The sequence below is a fragment of the Budorcas taxicolor genome, chromosome 5 (genome assembly GCF_023091745.1).
Source record: "Budorcas taxicolor isolate Tak-1 chromosome 5, Takin1.1, whole genome shotgun sequence".
NCBI classification, from domain to species: domain Eukaryota; kingdom Metazoa; phylum Chordata; class Mammalia; order Artiodactyla; family Bovidae; genus Budorcas; species Budorcas taxicolor.
The window spans coordinates 54,312,217-54,330,024 of record NC_068914.1 but is presented as its reverse complement, the minus strand read 5'-3'; the positions used below and the strand labels follow the sequence as shown (position 1 = coordinate 54,330,024).

General features: G+C 40.5%; 1 protein-coding gene across 1 annotated transcript in view; it reads left to right on the top strand.

The window, feature by feature from the left end:
- The first annotated feature begins 3,212 nt into the window (after positions 1 to 3,212).
- The window catches only part of PAWR (pro-apoptotic WT1 regulator), a 110,404-nt gene continuing 95,808 nt past the window's right edge, over positions 3,213 to 17,808 (top strand). The window contains exon 1 of the mRNA XM_052641173.1: positions 3,213 to 3,740. Within this exon, the coding sequence (XP_052497133.1) occupies positions 3,213 to 3,740 (528 nt within the window). The remainder of the gene's footprint in view (positions 3,741 to 17,808) is intronic.

The following is a 17,808-nucleotide window of genomic DNA, read 5'->3' as shown; positions in this document are numbered from 1 at the left end:
AAACGAGAACCGAGAACCGACGGATCATCTGATATGATTAACTGCATTGCGAGGAAGAAAGTTTGGGACTGACATATAGGAAATACTTGACAAAGTCACAGCTGGGGGTGGAGGCAACTCCTGGTAGGTCTCTAGAGGACAGAAGCCAAGGATGCTGCTAAACATCCTGCAATGGACAGGACGACACCCCCAAAGAACTATCCAGTCCCAAAGGTCCACAGTGCTGCAGGTGAGAAAACAGGCCTGGAGTCTTTGAGGATTATTTCATCAGAATGCTGTACATAAAGATTGATGACATGCAAGCATGGCAATTTAGAACTGACGCAGCTAAATATTTTGATGCAATGATGGAAGCAGTCTGGATGTGAAATATATCTTTGGGAATATTGAGAATGGTAAGGTAAAGACAAAAGATATAATAAACAATAATAATATACAGTGCTTTGTACTTCAATAATCGCTTTCATCCATGATTCCTAGGGTACTTTATAGACTAATAATAACTACTCTGGTACTCACATACTACCTTTTATCTAAGGAGCTCAGGCACTTTCACAGCACTCTCACAATGTAGGAAGTATTATTATCCCCATTTTGTATGTAAGTAAACAGAGGCACAAAAGTTAAACAACTTTCCCAAAGTCACATGGTCAATAGCAGCCAACATTCCTGACTCCGGGCTTGTTAATACTAAGAGAACTGGTCTAAGAGATGCAGTGATAAATTATGTGGCAGAGTGTTATCCTAGTTCATTCAGGATCTATTGTTTTCAAGTTAATAATGTGTATTTAGTAACTTATCTTTTTGGTCTGTGTCTCCCCTCACCTTTAGAAACCCAGGACTCTGTTCAATATCCTATTAATAAAAGAGACTATATTACAGAGTGTTTTCCTTGACCAAGCAATGCTCAATTCTTAACTTAAAAATATATGCAGTTATTACTGGCTTTATAGTAAAGAAAGCTGAGTTTCAGAGAATTTAAAGAACATGCCCAAGACTGCTCAGCTGTTTTATGTTTGAATTCAGGTACATTATATCCTCTTGCCACTATATCCTGCAGTCCCTCCAAGAGAAAATCCTCTGGGAAGTTACAAAGCATATTAACGTGAACTTATTTAATGCCCAAACCTCCTCCCTCCTGCCCTCCTGGCCTTAAAACTCAGAAAACAGAGCAATGAATCATTAATTGAGGAGTTTCAAGTGGCGCACTCAGGTTGGTACCAGCCAGACTCAGCCTTTTAAACCGATTCCCGAGGAAGGCCTTTAATTTTTTAAAGGGTTTTTCCAGAACTCAATCCGGGTTATCCACATGTTCACTCCCAGCAGACAGACCAAAGAGGAGAACGGGATGTCTTTCCCCTCTGACAAACAGCATGTGAATCACTGTGTCCTGTCCTTATTCCTGGGCAGGCCCACGCGGAGGGCTCACCACCATGTGCCACCTGGGCAAAACAGGTAGTACTAAGTAGGAAGAAAGATTTACGTTAGGTAAGAATGTGACTCAGTGCTCGTACACTTGATAGTGATGTGCCCTGGCACTACTCTGATACAGTGCAGTCTGCCTCCTCAGCTGCCTGACAGTGGAAGTTTAGCCTACCCTGATCCAGAAATCTGAGATGATCTGCATCTGAAGATAAGATTTATCCTATGGCACGTTAACGGCACAAGAATAGAGACAATCACCGCCCCAGCTCATATCAAATCAGCCTCAAAGCAGCTTTAGGACTTTGGGAGGAAGCTTTGCTGCTAAATTCACTATCTGTGAAGAGGAGGTGTAGAGTCAGAGTTAAGAGGAAACTCCAATTTGATTGGGCTCTCCGATACAATATATTTTAAAATGAGTTTAACATTTTGTTCCTGCAAACCTAAGATAATAGTAAAGCCTTGATAATACACTGACAATTGAAGCCCCTCCTTTCAACCGACCCTCTCACCTGAGACCACAGACAGAGAAGGAGGGGACCTTGGTTTCAGTTCTTCCTACCCTCCTGCCTGCCACCCTAGTGCATCTGAAAAGGAGGCAGCGGCGAGGAAAAGAGAGGTGAGAGTCTTTTCCCATCCTGGCTAGTCAGGCCCTAAATCATCACCAGTTGATTGCCTTTTTCCCTTCAGCCAGCAGCATTTGAGACTCTTCCCTGGAAGAGTATGTCTTGTACTTAAAAGGAAGAGTGGTGGGAGACAGGAGAGGCGGAGAACGGCGTGCAGGGCCTTTCGCGCTCCAGAGTCGGAGTCGCCCGGAGGCCGGACACCGCGCGGCTGCGCGCCCAGGACTGCGCGGTCGCCGCGGCGTCCGCGGGGCTGGCGGCGGCGGGCCGGACCCGGCGTCGCGCACCTGAGCGCCGGGGGGCGGGGCGTCGGCGGGCACAGCCCCCCGCCGCGCGCCGCGCCCCTCGCGCGCCGCCTCGGTCCTTTCCGCCCGCGCTTCGGCGTCGCTCGGCTCCGATCCTTCCCCTCCCTCCTCCTTCCCTCCCTCCCAGCCCGGGAGAACCGCGGGCTCCGGACGGCGAGTTGGCGGTGGCTTCTTGCGCGCGGCCGCTTCGGCTCACCTGGGCGCCCGCTCCCAGCCCCGAAACTCGTCCCCCCCGCAACTCCGCTCAGGTAAGGGGCCTCCGGGGCACTGCGCGCTCTCCACGCGAACCTGTGCCCCTGGACTCGGCTGGACGGCTGGGTCAGGACACGTCCCGCCTCCTCCGCGGGTCGGTCAGGGGGCTCGGCGCCTCGCCCCGCGATGGTGAGGGTGTTGGCGGCTGGCACCCTGGAGCCGAGCGAGGGCTGGAGATGCGACGGGCCGACAGGTGGCGGGTCTGGCTCGGGTCCCCCGCGACCGCCGGAGACGGGGACCCTGCCTCTTCCCCTCCAGGGGCGGCGACCGTCCGGGCCCCGCCGTGTAGGTGCGCCGGAGAAACTCGGCGGGGCGGCGACTCGGCGACTCCTCGCCTGCGGGGCTGAGTGGGGGCGCTCTCGGGGAGGAGGGCCCTGAGGGGCGCGGCCCCGGGGCAGACCCTCGAGCCTGGCGAGGACCTCACGCTTCCCTTCCCCGCCCCCTTTTGTGTTTCCCCTGCAGACCGGCCGGTCCCGGCGGGAGGCGCGGCCGCCCCAGCGCCCGGGGGTCGTTCCCTCGCCTCCTCCGGGCGGCGGGAAGGAAGAGGCGGCGGCGGCCGGAGTCGGGGCGGGCGGCCTGAGGTGAGAGCCCGGCCGGCCCCGCTGGGAATATGGCGACCGGTGGCTACCGGACCGGCGGCGGCGGCGGCAGCACCACAGACTTCCTGGAGGAGTGGAAGGCGAAGCGCGAGAAGATGCGCGCCAAGCAGAATCCCCCGGGCCCGGCCGCCCCCGCCGGGGGGACCGGCGACGCGGCCGGCAAGCTCCCGCCGGGGGCCCTGGGCACCTCGGCCGCCGCCGCGGCGGCCAACGAGCTCAACAACAACCTCCCGGGCGGCGGCCCCGCCGGCGGCGCACCTGCCGCCCCCGGCCCCGGGGGCGTGAACTGCGCCGTGGGCCCCGCGCCGCTGAGCCGCGCCGCCCCCGGCCCGCGGCGGCCGGAGGACGAGTCCCCCCCCGCCGCCGCCGCCACTTCGGGGGCAGCGCCCGCCCGGGGCGGCGAGGAGGAGCGAGACTGCGCCCCGGAGAAGGGCAAGAGCTCGGGCCCCAGCGCCAGGAAAGGCAAAGGACAGATCGAGAAGAGGAAGCTGCGGGAGAAGCGGCGATCCACCGGCGTGGTCAACATCCCCGCCGCAGAGGTGAGCCGGGCGGGGCCGCGGCCGGACCCTGGAGGGCTGCCGCCTCCTGGTCTCATCTCTCCGGGACCCAGAGCTTTCCTCCTCGAGCCTGCATTTCTTAGCCTTTCTCTGAGTAGGCAGGCAGGGGGTGATGAAGTTTTACTCTCAACAAACGCTTCCTGGGAAGTTCCCCAACCCAGAGTCGGACACGTGCTTTTCAGGCTTCCTGGCTAAGATCTCAGACACCAGAGCCTTTTTTTCACTGGTGGAAGGATAGCATGGGGCTTCAGAACTTGCCTACCTCGTTTCTGCTTGATCAGTTAGAAAAATTGGTGAATGGTGATGACGACGTACTCTATTTAGTTTCCCAGGTGTCGGTCTTAAGTTATCGGATCTCGTTTATCTCTTCTTCCCTCTTAGTGTTTAATAGCACCTGTAAAGAAAACTTGGCTTTAGCACTACCCCAGACAGCTTTATCTTTCAATGGACCCGAGACAAGTATATCCAAACCAAGCATATGTACTACTTCATATATACACACCAGCTGTTGGAAATAGCGCGCGCGCGCAGACACACACACACACGCACACACTTTTTTCCTGAGTGGTATTCTGGACAATAGGAACGCTGTAGCAACCCACAGTTCTTTTGCTTTCTCCATGTGTTGAAGTATTTGACCCTATGTATTCTGAAAAACATTTGTGGTAGGTTTGGGAATTTCTGGGGTGGAGGGGGAGTGGTGGTTGATTTTTTTTTTTTTTTTTTTTTTGGTATTTTTGAGCAGTCTGAGAAACATTTCTGTGGGCAACAGCAGCATCTTCCTATTAGAATGCCTGGTGAAACTTTTTTACTTATGGTATAACAGCACTTCTCTCTACTCAGCAAAACAATCGTAAACAAGTTTTTAGTTGCTTTAATAGTAACTCACCGGCTTGGGGAAGTGATTCAACAATCCCGTTTCACCGTAAGTAGTTACATCTTTTGCTCATTGGCTCTAAGGTTTTAACTTTTTTTTTTTCTCCTGGCCTTCTAATTTATTCAACTTTGACACACAGTAAGTAAATAGTAAGAATTCACCAACTTTAATTGTGGTTCAGATGAAAACATCTGCAATAAGTTAGGGTGTGTATCAAACATACCAAATTTTTGAGTCTCAATATGATTTCCATACCTAGAAAATCAGTTTGTCTTTGAAGGGTATATTTTTATGCATGTTTCAGGAAGATTTTTATCAGCCAGCAAAACTGTCCTCTGTGGTTTGCTACTTGCACAAAAGATCTGTTATTCATTAAATTGCTTTAAAAGGAATTCATGAGAGTGGTAATCAAATTTCTAGGGTTTTTTTAAGTTAAAAATATGAAGATTAAGGGGAAACTGAAGACAAGGCTTTGGAAAAGTTACATTCCTCAGCGTTATTTTTAAATGTAGCTGATGGTCCAAATAAAATAATTTGTCATTTCCAACCTTTTCCTCATTGTTCATTTGACAGGGATCTTATTTTGGGAGATCTCTTGGCAGATGTTAAAACTTCATTTTTTTGTCTGGCTGGTTGTGCTAAAATTGTTATTTCTCAGTACCTTTTTGTGTTTGTTTTTTTAACAAGGGTAATGTTTACTGGGAGAAATAAGTATGATGTATCTTGTGAGGTCCTAAGAAACGTCCTTTGTTAATATTCGTGTTTTGGGTAAGGGAACACAGTGCTGAGAATGTAGATGACTCCCCGTTACAATTGAGTCTGATACTCTGGAATGTTTTTTGTTTGGGTGTTGGCAACTCCTAAATTTAATCTTCCTTAAAAACAAACAACCCAGGGTACCATTTTTTTGTCTGTGGAATTTGAACCTTTTTTATTGAATAGGGAATTGAGTACTGCTTTCTTTTTGTGGTAACTATGGCTCTATCTGTTTCATGCTGTAGGACCCAACAAAACATGGTAAGGTTTTACCACAGTATCTAATTAGCAGGCATATTTCTTGAGTTCCTCCTCCCCATATTTTCAGTTTTTTAAAAAACAAAGTCTTTCACATTATGTGAATCATGTGCCATTTATTTCTCTTAGCAGTTTCAACATTGTAAATACCAGTTGCTGTGGAGTTTCTTGTATAATACAGTTTAGCACTACTATTTTTAAAAGTCATATAATATTTTACGAAATTTTCAGGCATAAAAATATTATAAAATATTTTATAATATTATAAAATATAAAAAGATCATCAGTCAATATTCAAAAGTAGAGTTATATATATATACATATATATATAGTGTTGAATGACTAATCTCTTATTTTCAGGCAGTATTCCCAACCAAGTTTATATTAGTAGATTAGCATGTAACTTCTATGCAAAGAGTCTGTTTTAGTGTTTGATAAACATTAAATTTCTTCAAAAGTATTTGTTAAGCATCTGTGTAAAACATTTGTTGTGACTTTCATTAACTTATTTTACTGATTACAGAGTAACTATAAAATTGTTACAAAAGAACCTGATAGCAGATAAAGATGATACCAGCAAATGGAAGATAGTTTTAGTAAGGAAGCAGTTCAGAATCTTGACGTGTAGGTGGTGGGGGGATACTGCATGTGATGGCTATAATAAATGCAAATATACAGATACTCATTAATGAGATAAACTTCAGTTGCTCTTGTTTACTAAGTAGGAGTTTTTTTTAAAAAAACGTTTTTCTAAATTTTTGCCTTTTCTGTTAGCCAGAATTGGATAACTTGAATGTAACATACTTACTGCTGCTATTTTTTATACATTTATTAGATTAGCCACATATTTATTACATGTCTCTGTTCAAGGCACTGTCATAAGCACTCTGGAGAAAACAAGAATAAGGCAGTGTATATTTTCAAGTAGCAAGACTGTAATCTAGGAAGAAGGCACAATTATATGAAGAAACTTAAGTAGACACTGAGTTAACAGTTTAAAAGCCAACTTAACACAGCATGGTTAATTAAAACTTGTCTATTTAAAGGAAAGAGGATGGGGCTAAGAGTAGCTGTTGAGGTTGAGGGTCTTGAACTGAGACATTTCTTTACTTATATGTTTATACATATATTCATACATAAATGCATATATACCTGTATGTATAGTTTTTTAAATGTCAAAGTGGCAGCATATCAACACTGTGTGAGGATATTAAAAAATGCTTCCCCTTTGCTGATTATTTGCCTTCTTCCTCCTTGACCCCTTGCATTTAATGGGTCTGGGATGGTATGGGTCCAGGTATTAATATTTTGATAAGCTCCCCATGTGAGTCAGGATTTAGAATTATTGGGTTTCATTCTAGGAATGCAGAAATGAATAGGACACAGGCCTTGCCCACAAGAGGGTTCTTAAGTAATACAGGGAACTGTATTAAGTAGTACACTATTAAGTACAGGCTATTTACTGAGCAGGGTACCTAACTCAAGAGGGTTAGTTGGGGAAGGCTTCCACGACACTTATACCCACGTTTTCAGAGTGCTTGTGAGGTTATTGCCATTGGGTAGGTGTGCATGAATGGATTAACACAAACAAGGTGGTTTTCATAGAAAATATAACATTTCAATAGATAGAGATCTAATGCTAAGTCGCTTTCAGTCATGAAAACTCTTTGCGACTCGGTGGACTGTAGCCCACCAGGCTCATCTGTCCATGGGATTCTCCAGGCAAGAATAGTGGAGTGGGTTGCCATTTCCTCCTCCAGGGGATTTTCCTGACCCAGGGATAGAACCCCAGTCTCTTATGTCTCCTGCATTGGCACGCAGGTTCTTTACCGCTTCCGTCACCTGGGAAGTCTCAGGTAGAGGTCAAATGATACTAAAGTTTGGATTTAAATATAAAAGTTAAAATTTATTGAAACGTAACTGTTTTCATTGTGGTCAGCTAAAGTGTTTTATGTATTGTCTTAATTAATGCTCACAGCAATCCCCAATGGTAGTTATACTTACTGTTTTCATCCTTATTTCCAAAGGAGAAAATGGAGGCTTAGAGAGTTTAAATGACTCAAGATCACATGGGAAGTGAATAAATGGTAGAGTAGTATTTTAAAAGTTTTTGGTTTTTTGTGTACGTGTTGTGTCTAGGGAAAAAGGAGTTTTTAAGAGTTAATAAATCTTGCATTACTTAGCTTATTTCTCTAGATTTTTTTCAATAATTTTTTATTAGAGGTTTATCTTAAATGATTTAAACATATAAATGGGGAAAACAGTGAAAGTATGAAATTGAATAGAAATTAAGGTCAAATTTGTAGGCTCAGATTTTGCTTTTAACCCTGTAGTCTGTAGTTTGGTTAGCAAAATTTTGAACACTGAATCATCAACAAAATACAAATCTGCTTTTGGCTAGCAGTCAGAAAGCGTGGATCTTTGATTTTACTTAAGTGATATCTTGTTTTTCAGTCAAGATGGGATTATAACACCTACTCCATAGTTTGAAGGAACATTTGATATATAGAAACTCTTCTAAGTGAACACAATTTAAGTCGCAATTATTCAGCATATTTATTGACCATTATATAGGACAAGCTCCACTTAGTAAGTCTTATAAATCCAGGAAGCTTAAGAAATGCCTTTTGGTATGCCCATTATATCCTAGACTCTCTACCTTTCAATGTGATGAGTCAGGGGAAGGACTAATAGTGATTCAGAGTTGGAGAAAATTGGACTGGTGAATAGAGTAGATACAGGGTAGATACCGAGGTTTCTTAATAAGATTTTAGTCCTAGCCTTTCTACATGTTGAGCTCATTGATAAATTGAAATTTTAGTATTATCAGAATTTTTAGTGAGTTTTCTAAGCTGAGAGGCCTTTTTCCATGAAAATAATAATTATGTAATTAAAGCAGATGATACATATGGTATGTTTATTAAGACCCAGGCACTGATTTAAGCATCTTACATGTTTTGGTGCATTTAATTCTTACTACCACCCTATGGGAAAATGGGACAGAAAGGGCCAGTTACTTGCCTGAGGGGAAAAAGAGAATCGGTCTTCAAAGCCTGGTTCTTAAGAACCATTTTATCATATTTCACTGTATTGTATAAGTATATACCCAGTTTAAGAAATACAAAAATTATTTTATAAGAAGCGAATAAATTACTGTAGAATTTGAAAATGACCATGTTACAAAAGACAAATGAAGTGGGACTTTATTGGAAAAATTCAAGAGCAAATAAATACATTAACAGTGGCATTAAAATTCTTATTTAAAATTTTTGTCAAGCTAGTGGTCTTACGAACACTCTTCATTATTTCTCCACTGGTTTACAGCACATGTGATATGGGTCAGAAAATAATTATGCTCTTTAATAGTGGTGCTGACATCTTAGAAGTTTAAAATTACTGGAAATATTAAGAGTTTGAAATTTTCCAACACTTTTTTCTTTTCAAAAAGTGAAGTATAATTTATATATCATGAAATTCACCTTTTTAAAGTGTACATCAGTGGTTTTTAGTATGTTCACAAAGTTGTGCTCTAAGTGCTTTTACATTTTCATCTTAATTTTTTATTCATAGAACCTGTGGTATTTGTGGTAGATTTTAGCTCCCTACTCAGTAAAGTACAGCAGTATTCAATAGGAGAAGTTATTAAATTAATATACTATCTGCTTTCCCTGCATTTCACAGAGGAAAATAAAATTGTAGAATCTTCTGTTTTTAATTTCTTAAACTTAGACCTCTACTACCACTTTCTTTACTAGAATTTAGTATAAGAGGTACATAATTTAACTGAATGTAGTATTTTCAACTGTTTAAAATTTTACATGTCTTTCATGGAGGTCTGCAAAAACACATTTGGGAACTTTGATTCAGAGTAAACATGGAATTTTAGGCGATTAAACTTTAGTCATTTATTACTTAAGTCAGAGTCCTAAAAGATGTGGCTGTGGGTGGGGGTATCTGTACCATTATCACCTATGTTATTTATTTAAAATGCAAATTTCTGGGATCTACCTCAGGGAAGAGTTACCTGAGACTTCATTTTAACATATGCTCACGTGATTCTTGTACTGAAGTTCAAGAACTGACTTAAATGCTCTGTACTGGCTTACTGATCTGTAAAATGAAATTGATACTGATTATTTTATTAATTCATTTAATAGTCCTGTGAGATAATATTTCTGAAAAAGCTTAAGGATGACTAAATGATAAATCATAGTTATTATGTAGGTATAACACATTGATAAGTAGTTGTTGATGTCTAATGGAAATTTCTTACTGGGATGTTAAACATTTTTACTTTTTCCACTTAATTAAGAACTTTATAGATATTTTAACAGAGGCAACTTGAGATACTTGGAAATTGAAAGTTTCTTAAACATTTATATAATGTCATATATTTAGGACAAAATGTTGTGTCTGCCTGGCTTCTTGAAGAAGCCTCGCCTACAGAAAAAACCTCTAATACTTAATGTGTAATTTGAGCTTTACGTTCACTCATTTTTCTTTGGTGTATTCATTAAGGGAAAGTGTATGTTTGTAAATGTTTAATAATTAGTTCAAACCTTTGAAACAGGTTAAAATATTCTCAAGTGAAGTCTTTCCCTTTTGTTTACTATTACATATTTGACCTGTTGGCATCTGTAACTAGCCAGTTGATTCTTAACATATTTGCGTATTGCTGAGGCAGCTTTTGGTGTAAGTCATATGCGTTTTTGTTTATAGCTGCATACAGACTGGTGTTACAGTTGAGCATCAGCCATGTATTACAGTCTCTTTAGGTTACTTACAAATATACCAGGCTCCATGTCAGAATGAAGTTAGAGGAACATTTAATTTTTAAAACCAGTAAAATTATTTACTTAAAGGGTAAAAACAGCTCCAGTGAGTTAGAAACTTAGCATATGAATTGGTTAATAAATATTTATTTGGTGGTAGTCTTTAGAAATTTCCTTCACCAGAGTTGTATGGGTTACAATGTTTTTCAATAATAGTTTTATTTGCTTTATAAGTTGAATTTAAAGAAAAAGGGCTGTTGTATTCTGAAAGTGAATGTTTTTTAGAGTTTTGCTGAAATGAGCAGGTAGGAGAGGACTTATGTTGTAGATTACAGTACTGTGACAGCTAAATTTTGTTTGCAGACTTTTTTTTTTAATTGTAAGAGACTAACTGAATAAGATAAATAAGAATAATATCAGTTTGAAATACAGTTGAAAACATTAATAAAATTAACTTTAAAAGATACCTTTTAATATTCAGCAAATTTGTGGGCATGTTTGAGAAATTTACAGGTTATATAAAGTATGAAATGGTTTTTCTATTACTTTTGGAATTCTTTGCAGGATATTTTTAGTAGTACTTAAAAAGAATGGAAATCTGAGTTATGAAGAGCAAAATTAACATTCAGAAGATGGTGCTTGAGGAATATGATTAAAAATATTTTAGCTGACATAGTCAAAGAAGCTGCATTAAGTCTCAAATTCTTGACAAGACTTCTTGATATTCTGTAATGCAAGCAAAAGTTGATCCAAACCAAATTTGTATAAATTTATTTTTTTTTCTCCTGCTGGTAAAAACTGTGTTGAAAAAGTAATGTGTTCTTTGTAGTTCTCCTGTGTAAATACAAAAGAAGATAGTGAAACCTATCACCTCTTATCTTATACATTTTATTTGTTTCTAATCTTTTGTCTCCATAAAAAATGGAACCACACTATACAGATTTGTGTGTATATTTAGTCTTTCATTTTATGGTGTTATTCTTCAAAAATAAGGATGGATTTTTAAAAAAATTGTGGTAAAATACTATACATAAGATCTTAAATCATTTTTATTCAGTGCTATTAAATACATTCAGATTGTTGTGTAGAAATTACCACTAGCCATCCCCATAACTCTTTCATCTTATAAAATTGAAACTGTATACTTAACAATAACTCTCCATTCTACGCTCCTTCCAGCCTCAGACAACCACCAAGGTACTTCTGTCTTTAGGAACGGATATGTTTGTGTTATTTGATACTAAAATATTGAAGCATTGCTTTATTGGGAAAAGACCCTACTGTTAAACAGCTATTTATTTCTTTTCATGTATTGTGTTTCCTGAACCATTCAAGAAAAGTGTTTGGGTCATTCAAAGCATCTTATAGGTATGGGCACCCTCAGGTAATTGTGAAGGATGCCCAGAGATTTTTTTTTAATCTCTATTGCCTTTGATTTTGGTGGGAAATTGAGTAGAACTGTAGTAATTACAAGTGCGTGTAAGCTGTAGCTCAGCCTATAAGTTCATAAAACTCAACATGGTATGAAGTCACATGATTAAAAACCATAGGGCATATGGAAAAATGGAGTTTAGGGGAATAACACTCAAAAACTTTGTCAGTGACATGTGAAAAGACAGAAACCTTGTAAGGACTAGTGCAATTTTATGCATGTTAAATGGTTAAGAAATATAAAAGTACTCAAATTAATATGACATGACTTTGTAAAAGCACTGGAATTTGCTTATAGAAGTGGGTCTCAAAAGGGTTGCGATTTGTGAAGTGGTGGAAGAAGGGTCATCTGAAGTTGAATTGAAATTGTAACACCAGATTCGGATGAGCATGGCTCACAACACATGCAGTGAACCTAGCTGCATGGTGGAAGTTTGTGGTGTGTATTTTGTGAGTTTCTTTGCAGCCGAGTTGTGTTTTCTCTACTTAGCTAGTGTTTCTTGCAGTTGCACAGAAGCAAATGTGAAATTTGGGTTATGCTCAACTTGTTCCGTAACATACTAGTTGCTTAGGAGCAAATTGAATTTTCTAAGCAAGTGTTACAGTATGTGGTGTGTGTGTGTCTGTATGCCCATACATGTACATCTGTGTGTCTGTCTGTATCTGTATGCATGTGTGTATGTGTGTGAGCTCAGTGTCTGACTCTTTGCAACCCCATGGACTGTAGCCTGCCAAACTCCTCTGTCCATGGAATTTTCTAGGCAAGACTACTGGAGTGGATCGCCATTTCCTCCTTCAAGAGATCTTGACCCAGGGATCAAACCCATGTCTCTTGAATCTCCTGCATTGGCAGGCAGTTTCTTTGCCACTGCACCACTTGGGAAGTGCGTAACTATAAATCCGGTAACCTAATATGTAAAGTCCAAGTAATGAGGTAGAGAAAGGTCTAGAACTGAGAATGCTTGTTTAAGAGTTTGTAATGATACTGATTGCTAGGATAGAGGTAGTAGGAAAGGAAAACAGTTGGATGGATTTTAGAGGCATTTGAAATTGTTTTATTGGCATTTGAAAATTACATAATTGGGATGTTTTGAACTGGAAAAGTCTTTAGAGATCATCTGTTCCATACAGAAAAGTATTTGGTATTGCCAGACTACTCCTGAAACTGAGATTGTCTGTCAGCCTCAGTCTTAATTCCAGCTGAGTGTTGCTCTCTCCCGCCTGCCTTTCAGCTCTATCCTGATTACTATTGAGAATCTTGCTGATTTTATTCCTTCTTCTTAAATACTCAACCTCTCTCTCTCATCTTGCCATTAAGGAATGTTCCCTTAATTCTCCTTCACCTTTCAACTTACTTTTCCTTCCTTAATTGCTCAACTTAAAGGCCTTGTTTTCACCTGCCAACTCCCATTTCACTGCTCAGTCTCACTACTTTTTAAAAATTGATTTTGCCAAGTTTGCTTGTAGCCTCATAATTGCCAAACGTGACAGCTTCTTTTCTATTTTCATGCTACCTAACCTTTCTTTCGGAGAAGGCAATGGCACCCCACTCCAGTACTCTTGCCTGGAAAATCCCATGGACGGAGGAGCCTGGTGGGCTGCAGTCCATGGGGTCGTGAAGAGTCGGACACGACTGAGAGACTTCACTTTCGCTTTTCACTTTCCTGCATTTGAGAAGGAAATGGCCACCCACTCCAGTGTTCTTGCCTGGAGAATCCCAGGGACGGCGAGCAGAGGTCGCAGAGTCACAACTGAAGCAGCAGCCTTTCTTAAGCATTTGCCTTTGTCACTCCTCTCCCTTGGGGGCTGCAGCACTTTTGGAGGTTCTTTTTCAGTTGGTTTACTCAAAAATATTGGCCAGCCTTCTCTGTGCCCCAGGCACAGTGCTAGCTGATACAGTGAGTCACGTTATCCATTATCACCCATCTTTAAGGAACTTCTCTTGGGGATTGAAAAAAAATACTGTCTTAGTGTAGGCAGCTATCACAAGAGTATCATAGACTGGGTGGTTTATAGACAATAGAAGTTTATTTTTCTGGAGGCTGTGAGTCCAAAATCAAGGCTGCAGCAGAATCTGCATTGTTGAGAGCCTGCTTTCTAGTTCACTTGTCCTCACACGATGGAAGAGGATGAGAGAGATCTCTGGGGTCTTTCTTATCTGAACACTAACCCCATCCACGAGGACTCTAGCCTTGTGACCTAATCTCCTCCCCAAGGCCCCATCTTCTAATATCACATTGGAGTTGATGGTCCCCCCCGCCACATAGGGATGTTGGGGAAGTACACTCACTCAGTCTGTAGCAGATAATCATAAATTTGATGTTATAAAAACTATGATGGGGAAAAGAACGAAGTATTGAACTAGCTCAGAAAAGGGAGCCACCAGTTCTATAAGGGAGTCAGGGAGGACTTTATATATGGTGGCTTGACTAATGAGGACTTCCCAGGTGCAGAGGGGACACACGAACATTCCGGATAAAGGAAGGCCCAGAACCAGGAGATAATAGCATTATATTGTGTGTGTACTGTGTGCCCAGCACTGTGCTGGGGGCTTTCTATGCATTATTTCCTCATCTTCGCATTAGCTCACAACATAGATTTAAACAAAAAAAAATTTTTTTTTCCCTCATTTTACAAGATGAGGAAGTTCAGCCTCAGAGAAGTTGTGACTTGCCCAAAGGTTATACTGGCAAACTTGGATATGACTCCACATTTGTTTAGGTGCCAGGGCCCACACGTTGGTTATCATTGTTGGAAAGGGGGAGGGATATGTTCTAACTGAGGAAATACTGATGTGCAGCGAATTCATGGTTGGGAGTGAGTGGAGAACACTCAGTAAGAATGATATGGACCAATTGTGATAGATCTGACTGTCATGCCAGGGAATTTAGACTTTATTCTGCTGTTCTTTGTTAGTATTGTTGGCTGGGCATTTCCTTCCTTTGTCCATATCTATTTATACAATAAGTCTGACTGCTTCTGGAATAAGTTTTGCCTGCATAATTTGCAGTTGTTAGGGAAATTTTCTTGTTCAGAGACAGGTACCTATTCAAGCATGGTAAACAATATAAAATCCTATAAAAATAATATACATATAATAGAATAATTAAATCCATATTTTCACATGGGTTTAAAAAAATGAGAGGATAGGCTCTAAGCAAAGTTATACCAAGTGACTATTACAATAATAATTCTGTACTGAAAATAGATTTGGGGACACCTTTGTGGAGCAGGATAGAGTGAAGATGGATGCTCTGGTGACATTAAATTGTCAGAGTATGTTCTGAGTGTAATTATGGGGAGGTTTATACCTTAATACGATCCCTTGGTTTAGATTTTACCTTGTATTTCTTGTAAAAGCAGGTTTTAATTTCCATTCCCAGATTCTTTTTTAGTTCATCTTGGGATATAGATGCTTGGAATACAGGTGCTAAAGGACGGGCATCACCTTTGTCTCTTTACTGCTTATTATTTTCTTAGCTCTACAGATGTTCCCTTTCTCCCTTCCTTCTGCCTTCTCTTACTTTGAGGAAGTGCTTCTCTAAATCACATTTTAGGAGTATTTATATTTGATAATTTAAAGGTAATATCTTTGTATTATATAAAATTTGAAATTAAACAGCCAAAATAGGATTGTGCAAGCATCAGCTATAGATTACTATTATCAATTTGACATATATTCTTTCATTTTTATTTTTATTAATTGGGATTATAACCTATATACATTTTTATAACCTTTAAATTTTATATCATAAATATTATTATTCCCTTTTAAATTCTTTTTGAAAGCAAAGAAGTTAACTGCTGCATATTTTTTGGTTTTATAAACGTAATTTCCACTATCCAATGACAGCTATTACTTTATAGTTTTAATATACAATTCCTGAGGATATTTTTGTACATACACCTAAAATAAATATCTAAATCCAGAAATTTAGTCATTGTACAAATATTATAACCTTTTTCTTATCAGTATATTTTTTCTTCTTTTTATTTATTTATTTTTGGCTGTGGTGGGTCTTTGTTGCTGTGCAGGTTTCCCTCTAGTTGTGCTGAGTAGAGGCTACTCTTCATTATGGTGTGCCGGCTTCTCACTACGATTGCTTCTGTTGCAGAGCATGGTCTCTGGGGCGCCTAGGCTTTAGTAGGTGTGGCACGTGGGCTCTGGAGCACAGGCTCCGTAGTTGTGGTTCACTAGGCTTAGTTGCTCTGAAGCCTCTCTTAGATCATATGTCAGTGAATTTGTAACTGTGTTGTGATTCTTGGTGGCTACAGAATATTTAATAATTTAGATGTTTCAGTAAAGCTGCAACACATTTCACTTCCTTCTTAGTACAGATTATCTGTTAGACACTGAACTTGGCCTTTGGGCATTTGTGTTGCTATATCTGTTCCGTTCTCAGCATTGCTAGGATTTGGACAAACTCTTAATTCCTTGAGAATTTGAAATCTAATCTAGAGGAATAAGGTTATATGAGATAATTTTGAAACATTTAAAATGTATATAATAAGATGTTAAATATTGTGCCATCCTGTTAGTAATAGAGAAGTGAGAGTTCCCAAAGAGGACTGAATAGTCCAGAAAATTTCATTGAGGGTGTATGAGGTTTGCGTTGGTCTTGAAGGACTGATTAGAAATGGGCAGATAAAAAGGAGAATCATACTTCAGATTGAGAGAGGGCAGAGTGCGCTATGGTCGAAAGGTGGGAATTAGCGGCCCTTGGGATAGAGGCTTGCTTTGTTTATTTATTGGCTGTGCCTTGCAGCTTGCAGTATCTTAGTTCTCCAGCCAGGATTAGAAGACAGGACCTGGCGGCGAGAGCACTGAGTTCTAACCACTGGACTACCAGGGATTTCCTGGGATAAAGGCTTTATGTTAGAAAATGTGTCTCTACTTTCAAACACACAGAGTAGAAGGATACAGATGTTATAGTGGGTACTTGGATGTTGCCTTCAAAGCTCTACTCTGTAGATCATTTGAAGCACTGAAGTTTATTCATAGTAATACTTCTTCTTTTTCAGTTACAGGCATTCTTCAGATTTTGTTCTAGATCTCCATAATTAACATTGCAGTGAAGCAAATCACATGAATTTTTTGGTTTCTTAGTGCATGTAAAAGTTATGAGTACACTATAGGAATACTATAGTTTCTTAGCATTATATCTTTAAAAATGTACATACCATAATTAAAGAATTACTTATTGCTGAAAAATGCTAACCATCTGAGCTTCCAGCAAGTCGTGGTGGTTTTTTTGTTGGTGGAGCGTCTTGCCTCAGTATTGATGCCTGCTGAATGATCAGGGTGGTAGTTTCTGCAGATTATGGTAACTGGCAATTTCTTAAAACAAGACAGTGAAGTTTGCCCCATCAGTTAACTCTTCCTTTGACTAATGCTTTCTCTGTAGCATGCAATGCTGTTTGATAGCATTTTACCCACAGAATTTCTTTCAAAGTTGGAGTAAATCTTTTCAAACCCTGCCACTGCTTTATCAGCTAAGTTTATGTAATATTCTAAATCCTTTGCTGTCATTTCAACAGTCTGCACAGCATCTTCACCAGGAGTAGATTCCACCCCAAGAAACCACTTTTCTTTACTCATACATAAGAAGCAACTCCTTATCCATTCCAAGTTTTATCATGAATTAGCAGGAACTCAGTCACATCTTCAGGTTTTACTTCTGATTCTAGTTCTCTTGCTCTTTTCACCACATCTGCCGTTACTTTCTCCACTGAAATCTCCCATGGGGGTTGGCATCAACTTCTTCCAAATTCCTGTTAATGCTGGTATTTTGACCTCTTCTCGTAAATCACGAATGTTTTAAATAGCATCTATATAATGACTCCTTTCCAGAGATTTTCAGTGTGCACTTGGCTGCCCAGACCTATCGGAGGAATCACTGTCTTATGGTAGCTATTAGTCCTTGCTCCTTGGGTTGCAGAATGAATGTTGTATTGG